General features: G+C 37.3%; 1 protein-coding gene across 1 annotated transcript in view; it reads right to left on the bottom strand.

Moving 5' to 3' along the window:
* ADK (adenosine kinase) overlaps positions 1-19,518 on the bottom strand; it is a 447,994-nt gene extending 428,476 nt beyond the window's left edge. Inside the window, exon 1 of the mRNA XM_019745975.3 lies at positions 19,373-19,518. Within this exon, the coding sequence (XP_019601534.1) occupies positions 19,373-19,437 (65 nt within the window). The 5' untranslated portion in view covers positions 19,438-19,518. The remainder of the gene's footprint in view (positions 1-19,372) is intronic.
* Positions 19,519-19,546: the final 28 nt, after the last annotated feature.

The following is a 19,546-nucleotide window of genomic DNA, read 5'->3' as shown; positions in this document are numbered from 1 at the left end:
ATCTCCTCATTTCATATTAATTAAAATACTGACCGAAATAATATTTTAAAGCAATCTATATCATATTCCAAAAAGAGAAATTTCTTAAGACTTATCACCCTAAAATAAGTAGTGTGTCATAGCATAAATTTCAAGTGCCTGGGAATAAGGAGATGGAAATTCTGATTCTGAAACTACTAAAAAACATTATGCCCTTCGACCATCAGTTTCCTTATCTGAAACACAGGGATTTTGTTACAAGTGACATCTTGAGTCCCTTTCAGTTCTTACTGGACAATGAAAGAAAAAAAAACATTCACTAGTTGTTGTTTTTAACACAAATTGGGGTTTTTTTAAGAGTTGACCTGTTTTAACACAATAAAATGCATGCAATTTTAATTAACTTTCATTATGAACAAAGTTATTCAAAGAAACGCTGCTAAATATATTAACTCTTCCCCAGAAGGCATAAGAGGTCTGCTATTTTTACTTCGTTTAATTATGATCTGTGGATTTTTATGTCACATTTCACTTTAACATTACATATTCAAACAGCATATAATCTTTAAATGGAACCTGACAATTTATTTCCCAGGAGAATTTGAAGAATATAATAACATTTGATTGACTGAACTTTATTTAGTAAGAATGCTTAGCAAAACTCCCTCCCAGGAACACCTACACAGTGCTTCTTTATTTTCAGTGAACTACAAATCTCTGAAACTCATAGAAAACCTTCAATCTAAAAGTACAGGACAACAGTGCTTCCCAATTATTTATGCTGCCAAGAACATATTTTTAAATTATACAACTGAATATCACTATCATTTCATAGAAGAAAGGGCATTTTAACATAAAAAGGTATGAAGGGCATCACAGGATAAAGACTACCCCGGTAATCTTATGAATTATATTTTCTATGTCAAAGATTTTTCTTATTTTCACTTTACCATAGATCTGGTCTGTGGTACTTCACAAACAAGCTTTTAGGAATCATTCACTCATTAACTCCACAAATATTTAGTGAGCATCTACTACTTAAAACACTACAGATTCAGCAATACATGAATTGCCCTTACAGAACTTATTATATATTCTGGTGATGGGATATAAATGAATAATCAAATAAACAAACGAGAACATCAAATGATCATAAGTGCTGTGCAGAGAATTAAAATCAGCAGATCAAAGCAGAGAAAGTCTTGTTAGGTTGGGCAGTCAGGGAAGGCCTCCAGAGGACAGAAGTGAATGACAAATAGAACCAGGTGTGGGAAGAGTATTCCTGACAGCACTCAAGTGATAACTGGAATGCCAGTGTGAAAAAAGGCGAGGGAGAGAAGAAAGGTGTGGTCAGAGCAAGAAAGCAGATTTTCCTAGCTTTTAGGAGCCTAAGAAATTTTGATTTAGTTATAAGCATGACAAGAAGCCACTGTAATTAAACATTGAACAGAGGAATGAGGAATGACGACATCTAATTTTATGTTCAAGGACCGCCCTGGTTATAATGTAGTGCATGAAAGCAGAAAGACCCAATTAGCAGTCTTTTATAATAATTCAGATGACAAACAGGACAGAGAGAAATAGGTGGACATTTTGGAGACAGCATAACAGGACCTGCTAATGGACTAGATATGAGGGCTTAAGGAAAAGAAGGAATGAAGACTAACTCCTCCATTTTGGACTATTTGGGGTAAACGGTGCTGCCATTTACTGTGATAAACGGAGAAAGCAAGAAAGAAGCACAAAAGTCTGGAGTTCTGGGGAGAGATCAGAGATGGAGACAGACACTTGTGAAACAAATTTTTCTTCGTAGTCTTTCTTACTGTATAGTGCCTACTGTTTCCTATTGACAGACTAAAAATAAATGTCCAGAATGTATACACAGTTAGTTTCATTTGAACAACACCCTAAGAGGGTAACTATTCTACCTTGGCAGTCAGCTGCTCGCAGGTAATATATAAGTAGACTAGGTAAAACGTACTAAGTGCAAATATGTGCCAGACATACTATATCTCTTTCAAGTACTATCCTATTTGAATTTACAACCACCTACCAGGAGATAGTTTATTATCGCCATTTTACAGAAGAAGAAATTAAAGCTCAAAGAGGTTAAAGAACTTGCCCAAAGTTCACACATTGCAGAACAGAAATCCAAAGTCTGATATTCTGACTCCAGAACTGGGGCTAATAACCACCATACATGGTGTCACTAGAGTAAGTCCAAGATAGTCTTATCTCTGTCTGAGTGAGACCTTTATAAATAGCCAAATCTCAGACCACCACATCCATCTTATGGGTGCATAAGATGTAGTGATCCAGTGACAGCTTTCTGATTAGCTGGAGCACCATATGAAATACTTTCAGAAATTGCTTCTTTTATTTTGGTATACACTCATTCAGAGATTAAGTCTGAGCAGCCAATTTTTGTCTTTAATTTAGCCAAGACTCCTAATTGTCACCAAGAATCATTTCAGATGATTCTTCATTTTTAAAATTTTAACCACAACTTCATTTCTGTCAAAATCACAAGAGTGATGTTTTTGATAAATAATTTTTTTTTATTTCTGTACAAGAATTTAGGGGCACACAATGAGTAGCAAGTAGCTAAATGTACTATTCAGCTAAGTAAATCCCCCATCCTACCCATTCAGCTTATGTGAATCAAATTTAGGATTCAGTAAAATTACAAATTATTTCTTGTCAAAATCTTTCAAGACTCAGAAGTTGAAACCACAAATGTTCATAAAAAGTTCCACCATAAAAAAAAAAATGCACTTATTTAGTCCTTGGGTATATTCTCTTTCTAACTCCTAGTGCACACCATTTTCTATACACCATGCTTCCCAGAAATAAGACCTAGCCGGACAAATCAGCTCTAATACGTCTTTTGGAGCAAAAATTAATATAAGGCCCAGTCTTATTTTACTATAATATAAGACCAGGTCTTATAATATAACATAATATAATATAATATTAATATAATACTGGGTCTTATGTTAAATTTTGCTCCAAAAGATGCATTAGAGCTGATTGTCCAGCTAGATCTTATCTTCAGGGAAACAAGGTAGGAGTAAAAATAAATATGGTCTTAAATTGAATATATAGTTTTAGCTGAAAAAATGTCCTAAGAATTAATCATTTCTACTTGGTTGTTATATAAATGATGGAACTGGTTTCTAAAATTTTGTCCTTTATTCAATGCTTTTGTTTTCCTCTAAGGGGGTAACAATAGGAACCAACAGTCCCCCGGTCCAATGATGAGGACTGACCTAGATTTAAAGGTCCTATCTTCACTCTACCTCATGCGCAGAGGCCCATCTTCTCTCATAACCTATAGGACCGGACCCAGATTGGCACTGACTCATCTGCCTAAAGACTGACCTAAAATTGGATTTTAGGGTGCAGGGAGAAATACAGTGACATATTTACAGCAAAGCCCCTCGCCATGGAAATAGGATAGACTGTTCTGCAATGACTATGTATTTAAAATAGAAAGACTTGGAGGTTTATATGGTGGTGATGGTGGTGGAGGTAGCAGTGATAACAGTCTTGCTGTTATTGGGAAACATGAGAGGGAAAGAAGTACAAAGAGCCCACCAAAACTATTGTATATGAAAAAATGTAATCTTTGAAGTGTCTTTCCTTATGTAGCACAGCAGACATTCTAAGTCAAGTGGAATTAAAACTGTAGATATATATATGTATATGTACACACACACACACACACACACACACAATAGCACTCGGTGGAGTGCTTTCAATGGAGATTACTTCACCCTGTTGTTACTTGATGGGACTGTGCAGTCTCTAGTGAAAAAGAATGGATCATTAGCTTTTGGGGTGTGTTGCAATGAAGATTTCCTAATGATTCACTACATATCTGAGAAAATCAGGCATGAAGACATTAAGAATGAATTTCTGATTTCCTCAATGGTTATAAAAGACACTCATTGAGAAGTATAGTGTGATGGGACTACCAATATTAGGGTTCATACTGTATGTACATTGTACATACATATGTAGGTATGTATGTATGCATGTATATGTAATATTCCAAAAATTGCTATTTTGGCAATTTTTATAACTAAGCATCTATAACTTAACATCCCTTTGCTAGGAATTGAGATATATATCCTCACAATGCCTATTTTATAAATTTAAAATACACTTAAGTTCTCCCATTCCCATTTTACTTTTGGGTTTTAATCTTTATCTTAAAATACAGGCATTTAAACACACAGAATTTCATTCTAGGCTCTTATCATTTGTTCACATTTTCCTCCTTAAATACTTTGAAAAAAATCTTGACTATCTTCATGTCTTCCTAGGTAGAAGAGCATTGAAGAAAAATGTGGTTTACCTGAAAAACAGAACATTTGCCAGCAGACATAGGTCAAACAACCAGCCCAACACATTCCCAAAAAGCCAGAGGTTAAACCGAGAGGAGACACTGCTTCAAGATTTGGGATTCTAAATAGCCACAGTGTGTGACAAGATAAACCCTTTTTGCTTATATCTTAAGAAATTGATGTTAATATTCCAACTATGGGAAGATAGTCTGAAATGGGCATTTCTTTAAATCCCTGTGGTTCTATCACAGGGAATAACTCTCTTCTGAAAAGCATGTTGGCTCAAGGTACAGTACACTACAAAACCTGCATTTTATAAGTGGATGAATTCTTTTATTTTTAATTGAGGTAAATTACATATAACATTATGGTAGTTTCAGGTATACAACGTAATGACTCAATATTTGTATATATTGCAAAATGTCAACTTAGACGTAGTTACAAAATTTTTTTTCTTATGATGAGAACTTTTAAGTTTTTAATAAAAACTTTTAATATTTTTGTTTTCTTTACTAAAGGGTGGGATGGGGGGATGGAAGCATAATTCTCACTCTTTCAGGTTTCACTTTGAACATAATAGCCTCAGATTGCCTGTTTGTGAAGGGAGGGAGTAATTAAATCTGAATGTAGTCTTCAGGCATTGTTAGAAGGCAGCTACTTTTGCACGGCCAATAGACTTTTTAGTGTTAGGTAGGAAACTTATCTTAAGACTACATGGAAATTTTTAAACCTTAAATTATTTCTTCAAAAACCTAAAACCCTCAGTATTTCATGGAAAAATAACACACATATTTAAACTCTGAGCTCTGAAACCAAAAACAGACACATCTTCCAAAGGAGGGGGGAGATTATTAAAAGTAGTAATCATCTTTCAAAGGGCAATAACAAAATTAAAAGCTTCTATATATAATTCAGCCATGTTTTTCAAAATTATTTTACCATAACTGCAGCATTTGAAAAACAGTTACAATTTGTTGGAGACAAGCGTCTACGTCTCCTCCCCTTCTATCTAAGCTAGGCAATGACTCCTTTGACCAATAAGGTATAGTGGAAATGATGCTATGCCAGATTCCAGGCTAGCCTCTAAGAGGTTGGCCAACTCCTGCCTTGGTCTCTTGGCGCCTTGAGCTGCCATGTAAGAAGTCCAACTACCAGAAACCACATGGGGAGGCCTTCAAATTACATGGAGAAGGAAAGAAGCCCAGGTGAGCCCAGCTTCCCAGCCATCCTCTCCAAAGCACCAGGCAAGTGAGTAAAGACAACTTGAACCCTCCAGACCCGTTGTCAGCTAAATACCTCCCAGTGATCCAGTCAATACCCATGGAGCGAGCGGAAGAATCAACTGGCCGATCCACGTCTGAACTCCTGATCCAGAAAATCGTGAACTCTAATAAAAGGGTTATTTGAAGCTACTAAATTTTGGGATAGAAAACCAAAATTGCTGTGAAAAATACATTTTGCATTGTAACCTAGTATTTTATACATAGACATAATGGAAACAATGTTTCACAAAGCAATACTTAACCCTCACTATATTCAATGCACTGATTATTTTCTATTCTATTTTCTTTTTATAAAATACCCGTTGTATTACACCCAGATTGATCCATGATGTCATTTGAAAAGTATTTTAGTCTCTACTACTCACTTAAAGTTTGACAGAAACTTTAAAGGGACTCGGATGTCCTGACTCCTAATCCAAAGCTCCCTGCACCCTGCTAGCAGCCCTTGCATATTACAGGTCATAACAAGAAGCTTCTCACAAACCCTCACCTACACACCTCAGTGCTGGGTGAAAAGCTGAAAAGCAGAGATGTCTGATTTTGGAGGTTATGTAGAAATGAGAAATAGCTAAGAGGAATTAAGCCTTTTCCTTTTTTACCACTTCCTTTTACCTCCCCGTCCCTATTCCCAAATATGTATTTCCCTCACACTACTTCCTTTTTGGTTATCACGTATTATGAAATTGAGGTTTTTAAATAGAGGTTTCCCCACTATCCAAAAGTGGGTTGTTCCTATGAATCCTTTCATAAGCTGTAATGGCATAAAGGGAAGAAGCAATTACTTTAGGATACAACTTGCTAATGGATGTACAGAATAAACGGAGATAAAGCACAGAGGCTCACACAGTTCAAAACTATGACGGCTTGACGCTGAGATGCTGAGTGTGGTTTCTGGGAAGGAGCTTGGTGGGGCCACTCTCACTGTTCAGGGTGTGTGCTGCCTCTATAATGTGTCACTACAAAACAAACTGAATGCTAGTTTTGCTTTTCACCTTTTTTCAAAAAAGTGAAAAGCAAAAATCCAGTACTAATGTAGATTTTTCGTAAAAGCAAAATGGTGTAAAGCGATTTTTTTTAAAAGCAGGGGATACCTATTATCAATTGAATTTAATCAAATGTTATAGTCCTATTCTTAAAAACAGGCTAACTGAACATTGATTGCATCATTTCTTTAAAAAGGTTGCTTTTTAAAAATTATTTGTATGAGGTCCAAGGCTAATTGTGACGGTAAGTCATTTTTAATGAAAAAGTTTCTTATTCCTGCCATCTCAAATCTGGTAGAACATTTTTGTAAGATTTCAAATTACAAATAGTGTTAATAGATTCACAGCTTCTTAGAAGATTATTACAAATTGTTTCATGTATAATATAGGAATACTTTTTGAAGCAAAAGGGGCCTGCTTAATTGTTTTAATCATACAAATCACTGTTGATTCCTGTTCCTGTTGTTTATATAATACCTGAGCTTTGCAACTAATTACTGAAAATCTTAAAATAAAACAGATTCAGGTTTGAATCCTGTTACTGTGTAATCTTGGGTACATTATACTGAACAATAATGGGTATCTCATAATAATAATGCTAAAGTCATAAGATTCAAATCATTGATGCCAGGGAAAAGTGCAAAATCTCCAAAGTAAATTAAAACTTATTAGAAACTGTTCTCTTCACTGGCATGTTTTAACTTTTAATCATAAGCAAAATGAATTTGCCCAAGGCTTTTAATTTGGAAAACACAATCTGCTCGAAGTTCAAGTTCAATGAGTTAATCTATTTGCAAAGCATACAATTAAGTATATCCCACAAGGGAATATTTATTCTTGGGAAGAAAAACTACATATGTGTGAATAAGAGAACTTGACAGACAAAAATCTAGACAAGGCTAATAAATACATTGCCACAGTGTTTCTTTAAATAGTGTGCTTATCTAGCACACACAGAATTCACTTTGACAAGTTCTCCATTTGTACCTTCATAATGTAATATAAACAGCAAGAAATGTGGGTCAAGAGGTCCTGAGCGTGATGATAGCTCACTATTTAGGGACTCAACCTCTCTGGGTCTATTTTCCTCAGGTAAAGACAGTTACCCGGCGGCCTCTTTGTGAGGATCAATAAGAAAAGGTTATGTGAAAGTGCCTGACATTCTTTAAATACTATTCTTATCATTTAAAAAAAAAAAAAATCTAAGAAAACTGATACTTCATTTCTTGTTCCAGAGCATAGTACAATGGGAAGTAATACAACTTGGGATCAAATCTCACCTCAGATAGATATTTAATAGCTTTAAGTAACTAGCTGTGTTACCTGACTGATATCACTTAACCTCTCTGGGCTTCAATTCTCTCAACTGTACAACGTAAATCTTAGACTGATTTTAAGTACCTCATCTAGAGTCTAAACATGTTCAGAGTTTTCAAAAATAACATGAAATTTGAAATTGTGAACTACCATTTAAAAGCCACATCTGGCTGATACTGAGATTTGCCATTGTTTTCACATCCTAACTACATGATTTGCAAGAAACCTCAGCTCTAGGGGGTCCCACTCTACCTGGAAATTTGTACTGTTGACCATCTCTGCTCCTAACCCCACTCCCAATAGCATTCACAAACAGTCTTTGGAAATACCAAAGTATGTTCTCAAAGGTAGAGGCTAGGAGAGACTGCTTTCACCCATTTCATGGGTATAAAGAAGCTACATCTTGGCCAACAAGAAATATTTAAAGAGCTCTGTATCTGACTACCTACAGAATACTGACAAGTCTTCTCCGGAATGTAGTTTATTCAAGCTTGACATAGAACTGAGGTCAAAGGTCTCTCTCTGATGTGTGTGTGTGTGTGTGTGTGTGCGCGTGTGTGTGTTTCCATCATTGGAAAAATACACTCCTCTTCCCTTATTTGTGCTGAATCTAGGAGAGGAAATAGTGGAATAAGAGTGCTAAAGAAGGGATTCCTGTCTAATGTAGGAGGCTAGACAAAGATACCTTAAGACCCCTCCCAATTCTAAGGATCTGTGAGTATTAGTCTAGAAATTCATACATTTCTCTATAGAACATCCTCACGATATTCAAAGGGATGGATACATCCCATATAAAGAAGAAACTATAACCCCACTCCAAAATAAGACAAATCTTTTGAGTTATTTTTTTACTAAAATACTATTTTTAATACTAAACATTAAGTACTACTTACTGAATGTAATGTAACTATGTTTTATTGTAATATTTCAAATCTGAACAATCCAGTTCTATCCAGTTGGATAAGCAAGTGCTAAGTAAAACAAGACAAAGTGGAATTTTGTCAGCATACATTAACGTCCAACAACATGCTATCACATGCTAAAATATAATATAATCAGTTTATCTTGAACGTGTAAGAACATAGACTTAACCAAGGGTATACTCTGCATCATTTCTACAGCTTAACAGCTTTAATCTTAAAACTAAGAACTAAAAATGATAACTAAGGTCTCAGCTCTGTTTAGGAAAAAATAATTTCTGAAAAACTCTATTTTAGGAGGAACCTAAGACTTTCTCCGTCATGCCTGTAAAACAAGAAAATTTCAAATCTCTAATGTGGTTAGCTTCAAAGCCAAAATATTTGAACTGTTTATTTTTAAAGGAGATAATTTTCTTGTACTTCAATTTGTTTAGTCAAAAACTTACATGGTTTTCCAGACTTCAGCTCTAGGGCTCAGAGAGGAAAACACAATTTAATTTGCTATATCAAGCTTAAAAGGAATTGGAGAAAACCTAAGCTATCTGAATTTTATTCTTTTGCTCTATTTTGTTTTCAAGTGACACGTCCTGGATGAGTCAATAGAGACAACTTTCTTTAAAAGAACATTTTGTGGTAGTATCCATTAGTTACGTAGTACACTGTGTTACACAGTACACTACAAAATTAAGAACAGTATTACTGACCTTCAATGCTTTTGGAGTTCTAATTACATTGCAAAGAGCCTCACTAATTAAGAATTTGCTAACCCACAGGAAAAAGATTCGTCATTCTGATAGGTCACAGAGATCTGTAAATTCACTCTTTCGAAAAATTTATTCTCCCACCAAATAAGCAATTCTATTATATTAAAAAATAAAAAAGATGGAAAAGAAAAAAGAGAACACTGACCATAGGGCATTAATAAAATATTACTGATCATATAGAAGACGTATAGCCCCCTATTTTCCACTGAGGGAATTCTCCCCATGGACAAATGAAACTGAGGGTCCTTATGACTTTGATTAAATTTAGCTTTAAATCCTAGCTCTACCTACACACACCCCTCAGAGACCTAGCTAGCCTTTCTCTTGGATTAAGGCAGCCGAAAGCAGAAGACAGTAGCCGGGACCTGACTAATGGTCACAAGGTCCAAACCCCTGGCAGGCTAAAGATAACATCTTGACCTAAGTTAAATGTTTCAGCTCCTGACCCCTAAGATGGAACAACTTCCTGGCTCCTTTCCCATGAAACCAGACGGCGGGACACTGACACAGAACTCAGGACTGTCCTCAAGACCTGAAGAAATCATTTATTACCCTTACCTCACTTCTGACCAATCAGAGCCCAGCACCACCCCCATCGTGTCTTGTGATTTTGCCCTATATAACCTGTAATCTACAGATCATGGGGGAGTTTGGTTTTTGATCATTAGCTTCCTGTTCTCCTGGGTGGCGAAATTCATAATAAAATAGCCGATCTTTCTCCACTGCTTTATTCCGTGTTTGGCTCTGCTAGCACCAGGTGGATGAACTCTTACTATTCAGTAACACAAATGCAAGAAATGATGATTATAGTCAAAGCTCACTATAGCCACATGTACAGAAATGCAATCTACGGGGGCATCTCTTACCTCTACTGTCCACCAGTATCGGATTTATTTCACTCACAAGCTCACTCCAGATAACAAGAAAAATGAAATATCTAAGACCCTGAAGTGTTTTCACATAAGGGTTCTCTCTTATCGACTCTTATGAATAGATAAGAATTTATGTCGAATACATGAAACCATTTTGCATCAGTAAGTAGTACAAACATAACCTTAAAATGCCTGTGAAGAGTTAAGAATTCATTCATTTCACAAAAATTTAGAGACTGTTCTGTTGCAATAAAGTAAGTATTTATGAGGCACCAAGAGTTATTCAAGAGTTATTCAATTAGTTTCCTGGCTTCAAGTAGCAGTAGAAGACAAGATAAAACATGCACATATTATACGTAGCAATAATGCAAAGTATGAAGCACAAACAGAGAAGGAGCCATTTCCAGATTGGGCAATTAGGAAAGTTTTACAGAGAAGACAGGCTTTGGCTGGACCTTGAGGAATGAGGTTTGAGTGGGGAAACTGTTTGTTGTTTTCATAAACATTTTCTATACATGCTATAAGGGACTTTTTCTCTTGCTGAGGGAATGACACCACCTCTCTCACTCTACAAGGTCCTGGTGGAATTGGAAATTAAAGTGTCCTCATCAGTATCTATCCACTCCCCCAATTATATAAATACCACTGGTTCACGCAGCTACCCACACTCATACCCACACTGGCACGCACATGCACGTACACACACCTACACACGTACACTCACCACGGGATGAGGAGTGAGAATGTATCTAAGTCTGGCCAAACTCTCCACCTCTGATATAGTAATTGGTTCAATGGTGGGTATGTAGGACCAGAGTATTCTCCAAACTGATACATGGACATAGAAAGCCTCTTCTACTGAGCTCATGCGATTTTAGCATGGGGTTGAGAAATGCCATCTTTCTCTTTACATTGAGATGGCCTATGTGAGAAATAAATCCAATGCCAGAGGACAACAGAGGCAAGAGAGGCACTACTATAATGAGTCATATTTGGCTGGATTTCGCACTTATGTTAGTAATTAAGTCTCTTAGAGACTTATAAATGGTTCTACTAGTGATGCACTAAAGTCCAGCTTCAGCCTCTAGAGGCAAATAGCCAAGTAACTACTTCAGTGTCATTTCTGATAATCCCCAAACTTGTGAGTGATCAATGATCACACAGGATACCGTCATATCTATTATCCTATATTTGCAAGTAACATAGCAAAATAACAGGGCTTACTAGTAACTAAATGTGGCCTGCCAACAAAATAGTGAGACCCCATTAATATATTAACCAAATGGACGTGCCTTGAGAAGGTAAGAATTTCTTATGTGATAATTGCCATACGTGTATTTTCTTATTCTATTCCAGAGAATATGCTGAAATCAGCATAATACAATAGAAGCCAAAATACACATGGAAACTGAGATGTTTTCATGCTGTAGGATAATTACATTGCTTTCTAGTTGAACACATTTTTTTAAAAATAGTATGAATCCACAAGTACAAAAAGATACAAACCAAAACATCAGAAATAAAACATGTAAATGAGGGCAACAACTTGAAATCTGCCTTGGAAAATATTCACAAAGCGTATTCTTCAAGCATATGTGAAACCTCAGTTTGTAAGACCCCTTCAGTGAAATAAGTCTTCCAAACCTTCATGTCCAAAAGTTGAAGAGAAGATTTTACCTTAGTCAGTTACTATTAGAGAGGAAGAAAAGCCTAATCACTTAATGACATAACCAGTACTAGTATTATGGTAGAGCTAGCCAAAAAAGGTCTTGAAATTACTATCTAGTTAGTATCACAGAAGTATAGAATGGGGACTGCAGGAAAAATCTAGCAACTGACTTCCAATGAAAAATTATTGCTCCTATACAACAGAAAACTTTTAAAAACTGACTACATTTTTCATAAAGGTCCACAGTCTTTTTGTTGAATTCTTCGGACAAGCCATGCTTGGGGGCCAGAATTTTATGGGACTCAGAAGTTATGGATTTTAGGAAGGTAACACACTGTATGAACTGTATATTTTATAAACTGCCCTGGTGGTTTCATGCAGCATGCCATTAACAAACAGACTAATATTTCTACAGCAAAACATATACATTTGTGTCAGACAAATAAATACTACAGAGAGCCTCATGTCAGTTGAAGTTTGGCTAACAAATTAATTCATCTGTTTAAAAAAACTTCCACTTTTCAGAGCTTTTGGGATTTCAGAAGTATAGATGAAAAAATTACAACCTACAATAATATTTATTTTACAAAGTCCCAGATTTACTTAGTATCCCAGAGATACACTCTGCAATGGTGATATTTAGCCACTCAGCACTCAGTTAAATTATGTATTCAGTGCATATCAAATTTCTCCAGCTTAAAAATCAAGAGTCCTAACATCTATGTTCAGTGCAGAAAAGTCGAGAAATGCAAAAAAATAAAGAAAACACAACCCATAATCCCTCCACATAGAGATAACTGCTACTAAATTTTTGGTGTCTACATTTCCAGATTCCTCCTATACACACTAACAATTAGGATCAAAATGTCTAAAAGCTAAAATAGCTTTAGTGTGGATTTTTTGTTTTTATCTTACTATGTACCTGGAATATCCTTTTATCCTGAGGACTTTGGGCTTTCCTAAGTTCTGAAAAATTCTCAGCCATCATCTCTTCCAATATGGCCCTGCCACCATTCACACTATTTCCTCTTTTTGGAACTCATAGTTAGATGCAAGTTGGTGCCCCTCAATTTATATTCACATTTCTTAATTTCTCTTTATTTCTCTGTGCTACATCTGGGTAAATTACTCATTACTATCTTTCAATTTGCTAATTTTCCCTTCAAATATGTTTGGCCTAATGTTTAACCGACCTATTTTTGTATTTAATTTCAATAACTCCCATTTTTACTTTTACTTTTACATAGCCATTTACTTCTTACCTATTTTTGACACATTTTATATATATATATGATTCCATGTATATGAAATGTCCACAATAGGCAAAATCTATAGAAACAGAAAGTAGATTAAAGGTTGCCGCTAGCTGGAACAGGAAAGGAGAGGGAAATGAGGAGTGACTCCTAATGGGTACAGGGTTTCTTTTGGGGAACACACAAAAATGTTCTCACATTAGATTGTGGTGATGGTTGCATAATCCTGTGAATATACTAAAAACACTGAGCTATACAATTGAAATAGGTGAATAGCATGGTATGTAAATTATATTTCAATAGAGCCATTTAAACAAATGAAAGAGAGGTCACCTGTAACAAATACTGCAGAGAGATCAGCTAAGATTAGAATAGAAACCATTGAATTGGGTAACATGAAGTTCATTTGTGACCTTGACAGATGTTTAGTGGAGTGGGGACAGAAGACAAACAAGGTGGACTGAGAGGGAATGAAAAATGAGGAAGTAGAGTCAAAGAAATTTTGTTTTAAAGGGTTGCAGAGAAATAGGGTAATGACTACAGAGGGATATGGAATAAAGGGAAGGTGTGGTGTGTTTTTTTTGGTGTGTTTTTTTTTTGTAAGATGGGAGATAATAGAGCATGTTTGTTGGTAAGAATGAATCGATATGGAGGGGAAAATTGATGGTGAAAGAAAATGTTTGTTGTTGAATCAAAGTCCTTGAAAAAGGGATGTTTAAAAAGCATAAATGGAAGGCTGACGTGCATTCATTTCAACAGGGGAGAAGGCAGAGAGCCAGGGCACAGAACATGTTGTTTTTTTAATGGCAATTATTTCTTTTATCTTTTTTAAGATCTTTAAAATGCTTAAAGTCATTTTGAAATTGCTCTAATAATTCCATTAGATTTCGAGTGAATGTACCTTCTGGTGTTTATTTTCTAAGTACCTGTCTTCCTCATATATTTGCAGGCTCAGACTTCCTTTTTTGAGTGGTTTTGAGGTAGGCCACCCCTCTTCCAGAGCCCATTACCTACAAGCTTGGAGCTCTTGTACTACGTGTTAGTGGAGAAATTACAGTTTCCAACTCTGAGCTATCTGGCAGTTCAGCCACTTCTGTGTCACATCAGGTTCACAGTTTTTAAAGCAACAACTGGAAGCAGAGGATTTCAGCCTTCTTTTCATCTAGCCCCAATCCAGCTCCCAGTTTCATCCAGGGTATCTAACTCTAGTTTCCCTGCAGAGTTATTTCCACCAGCTCCTAAATCCAGAGTCTAACTACCATGTTTCCCCAAAAATAAGACCTAGCCGAACAATCAGCTCTAACGCGTCTTTTGGAGCAAAAATTAATATAAGACTGGGTCTTATTTTAATATAATACCTGGTCTTGTATAAGGTATAGTATAATAATATCATATCATATCATACCGGGTCTTATATTAATTTTTGCTCCAAAAGACACATTGTCCGGCTAGGTCTTATTTTCAGGGAAACACAGCAGGAAAGGATCTTATGAAGGCATTCATACAAAGTACCTCAGGAAACTTTTGTTTTCCATTTTCCTTCATAGCCCAAAGCCTTAATCTTAAAGAATTAAATTTATGGATATAAGTGAACAGCATGCAATATCATCCAAAAAGAGCCAAACTCAATTGTAGGCTGCATTATAAAAAAATGTAAGTTCTAAAAAGTGAAGATTATCAGTCCCACTCAATGCTGTGCTGATGATTCATTTAATAAACATTAATTGACAGCTCCTAAGGACCAGGCACTGTGCAACACACTAAGAACACATGCTCATCCTTCCTCTTTTGCAATCTGCATATATTTTCTCATGTAATCCTCACAAAAGAACCCTCCAGGAACAGTGTGCTCAGTTTAATCTTCCAGAAAATTTTCTGAAAGAGAAAAAAATGTGTTTTAGAAGAAGGGATCAAAGGTATTGCTTGGTCACCTAAGATACTTACAGATTTTTCTTCCTAAGTTTACGATGCAATTTTAAAACACGGGGTCTTGAATGAGGTAGGAGACAACGTGAAAGAATAAAATGAGGCCATGAAAGTGAATGGTTAGGAAGCAATAATTTGAGAAAAGCTCAATATTCACTGATTGAAGAACTGCCACTTGTTTCCTTTTTAACATTATTAAAAATCATGACCCAGAGTAATCTTTAATTGCTAATGTCAGAAAGAGTTATGATGTGGGCCCTTAGGGCTGAACGCTTCCTAACATCAACTTAAGAGCTTACAAATATTTGCTATGATGACTAAGTGGAGCTAAGCCTGAAGATTAGGCAGAACTTGAGACTGCAGGTAGAGAGACTAGTTAAGAGGTCAATAAAAAGTCTAAGCAAGATAGTCTAAACTTGAGTTGTGGCAGCAGGAAATGAAAAGGAAAGGCATTTACGAGATACTAAAGACCAACTTGATAACTCTATGTGGATGGAAAAGGAATCAAGTAACTAGGTTCCAAACTTTAGAGAGATAAGTTAGTGGTACCAGTAGCACATACAGGAAGCAGGGAAGAAGGTGCAGATTTAGGTCAACAGATGGATTTAGTTTGATATATATGACTTTGAAGTGTCAGCAAGACACTCAGAAGGAGATATTTAGCAGACAGTAAGATTAGGGTCTGAAAGCTAAAGGATATAGAGCTAGAAAGATCACACATGTGAAGAGTGTCCAGTACAAAGCCTGGACCCCATATACCTTCTGCTTCAGTCAGACCAAACCATATGCAGTTCTCCATTGGGCAGCTCTTTCCCATCTCTACTTCCAAACAAACTTTTCTATAAATCCAGACACCCTACTTCACACCTGGTTAACTCCTTGTCATCTTTCAGAATGCTCAGGTATCATTTTCCCAAATACCACTCATTTCCACCAGGAGGGTGTTACCTGGGTCTTACCTCTCTATATGTAGGTACCTAATTTTTAGCACCATGTTAAAAAGAGCAGGCCCTTGAAAGACCGATTGAAAGAACAGACTTGGCGTGTGCTCAACAAGCTTTGGAAGGAACTGCATCCTCTCAGAGGTGACCGCTAAAGAAATAAACTTGGATGACATTTCCAAAGGAGAGAAAACTAAGACGTCCTAAATATAGGTAAGCATTGTGGAGCACCTTCACCTAGAAGAAAGCAGTTCCCGAAAATTCTTCTAGACTTTTTCCAGCCCTAAATGCCTCACCTGTAACACAGGGATCATTACTCCTACCTCACAAGTTGCTGGGAAGATTAAATGAGATAGCATACATAGAGCACCTAGTATAATGTCTCAATTAATGTTCCTGTCTGTTCCCCAACTCAATGTGAAAACATGTTAGAGTCTGCTTATTTCTTTGCAATTTTAGTAACTGCTACCCTGAAAAGCAATCCAGGTTAGAAAAACAATGGCCATTTGAGAAAGGGAGGCTAGACTTGTCAGATGCTCCCCCTAAAGCAGAGTTTTTTCAATCTCAACACTATTGTCAATTTTGGCTGAATAAGTCTTTGTTGTAGGGGGCTTCCTGTGCATTACAGGTTGTTTAGCAGCATCCTTGAACTCTACCCACTGGGTGCCAGTAGCACTCTCCAAAAAAATGACTCCAGACATTTGCAAAATGTCCTCTGGTTGAGAACCAATAGCAGTCCCCACCAAAAATGTCTCCAGACACTGCCAAAATTTCCCCTGGTTGAGAACTGCTCTCCAGAATTCTGAAATTGTCACAGAAGTCTAAATCCTTTCCCTGGCATCTACAAATATCTCATAAACTTATGTGTTCCCTCACTGACTGATCTACTCATGAACTTAGGCTTAGACTTTTTAAGTCATTCTCCCTAAAAGTTAACCAAAACTGATAGCTAGCCTCTGAATTGTCAAGCAAGTCATCATAGATAACGCATGCAGTCTGACCACTCAGTGCACAATCACACTCAACCCTTAAAGCCAAACTAATATAATGAAACTACAAACAGCCAATCCTAAAACATCTTCACACAAAATTAAGAGATTTGTCCCAGCACTCGTGTCTAAATCTTTTAACTACAGGTGGCATTAAGTAGATAGTGTATAAAACGAGTTTTAGTGGCCTAAAGACTTTTACAAGTGTTAAATACATTAATGATATACAAAAAATATTACATATATTTAAGAATTATTTTGTATCATATGCCTACATATTGCAACAACATAAAAAGTTATGTACACTAACAACAACAAAAAAAAAAACCCAGAAGCAAAAGTAGTGGAGAAACAAAAACTGAGTTAACAATTCACTAGTATTTTGGAATAAATTGCTTGAAGTTAATAAGTATAGCATGGTAATTAAGAGTACAGACTTGGAATCAGACTACCTGGATTAAAACCCCAACCCTAGATAGGTGACCTTGATAAATTACTTAATCTCTCTATGCCTGTTTCCTCCTTGGTAAAATAGAGATAATTACAGTACCCACCTTGTAGGGTTGTTGTGGAACTGAATGACTTAAAACAGGTTCAGTGCTGATATAGTGCCTAGCACATACATACTTAAGTATTAAACATTATTTATCATTCGTTGTAAGGATGCACAGGCAGAAAGTATACCTTTGGTGGTTATATAAAAGTAGACACAGTAGAGTCCAACAATGAACTTGCACCCAAATGCTCTGGGTTCAAACCGTTAACTAAATATTTCATTTGGGCTTCAATTTCTTCATCTGTAAAATAGGAAAGCACTTTGAAAATGGATTAACATAGGAAAATCTAAGGGCAGTTCCTTTAGTAGGATAGTAGGGAAAAATTGCATCTGTCTGCCAATTTACTAGAGGAAACTTTGTGAAAAGAGGTGACTTTTAAGGAAACACTCTAATAATGGGTCAATAGGGAAAGCACATGACTTGAACCCAGATAGGTCTAATTCAAAAGCCCCTGTTTTACTCTATAGTTTGAAAGCTTAAAATAAAAATAGAACATCCTGAGTTGTTACAAAATAAAGTTTATTTTCTTCGTATGAGGTAGGCACATTAACCTTTTGACGGTAGTAGAAATACATTAAAGGCACTGGCAGGGATTTGGTCACCATCCATTCAAAACAGCATGAACACACCACCAAACCCCTAAGTGACCATTTCTTTTCAATTATCAATGATTCATTCTTTCGGAGGTAAAGTGGGGTGATGTTGGAAGAAATGAGATTTGTCTTGTATAATCAGGAGTGTCCCAATAGTTTTAAATCAATTCGATATGTCCCTTTTTAGTTAAAAAAATCATTGCCTTCCAACGATTATTGCAAAAGCAAGGACTGTGCACACTGCACTTTATACTTATTAGGAAGGTATATTTAACAAACAGCTTTTGATAAGTAAAAGTTGCAACATCAATCACATGTGAGGCAGGCGTCGGACGCAGAACTCTGCCCATTGCTGCCAAAAAGTACAAAGAAAAAAAGAAAAATCAGCCTTTCCTAACCATTCAGCCAAAGGCCGCCCCCACAAAGCCTCAGAGGCGGGGACTGAGTCCCTGGCAGGTGATCTTCACAGGTGCCAGCAATCAAGTCTCTATGAAAAGGAAGGTCAAGTCGTCCTTCCGCGACATTTACGAAAAAATCCCCAAGAATTATGTCTTTGCCCCAGGGCAGAGCAGTCGCTGGGTCTCCTCCTCGTCACCCCGCAGGGAAGAGGAGATGGCCGCGTTTGACTGTGCGCTGGTCCTGCCCGGTTCTCCCGGGTCTCTCTCACCAGCCCAGCCTGAGAGGGCTCCCACGTGGCGCCTGCATTTAGCTCTCAGCCGGCTCCGCAACCCCGACCGGCGCTCTGATTGGTCACGGGCGGCGGGAGCCGCTCCGGAGCACGAGGCGACTCAGCCAAACTGGGAGGGCACCTGACAAGAGGTCGCAGCCCCGCGGGCAGCTTCCGGAGCAGCGGTTTCTGCACTTTGGCCCCATGCCGGCAGCGAGGACGCCACCCAGCGCCACGGCCGCGCAACTACACGTGGGCCCGGGTTGCGGCAGGTGCCGTCACCCTCTACCCTTCCTAGGGTAGCGCTCACCTCAGCGCTCGCGGAGCTTCCACCTTCAGCTTTTTGGGTTTCGGCTCCTGCTCAGTCGCGGCCATCTTTATGCTCCCAACCCACTTAGGCACTGGCGTGCGCCCCTTCGACTCTCTGGCCCCGCCCCCTCTCGTATCACCGCCTCCTTTTTACTAACCCCGCCCCTCCCGACTC

This window comes from Rhinolophus sinicus, chromosome 15 (genome assembly GCF_057876585.1).
Source record: "Rhinolophus sinicus isolate RSI-liver-muscle chromosome 15, RSI-T2T, whole genome shotgun sequence".
Lineage (NCBI taxonomy): Eukaryota > Metazoa > Chordata > Mammalia > Chiroptera > Rhinolophidae > Rhinolophus > Rhinolophus sinicus.
Note: the sequence above shows the minus strand (reverse complement) of the source record. Positions and strands in the feature narration are given on the sequence as shown.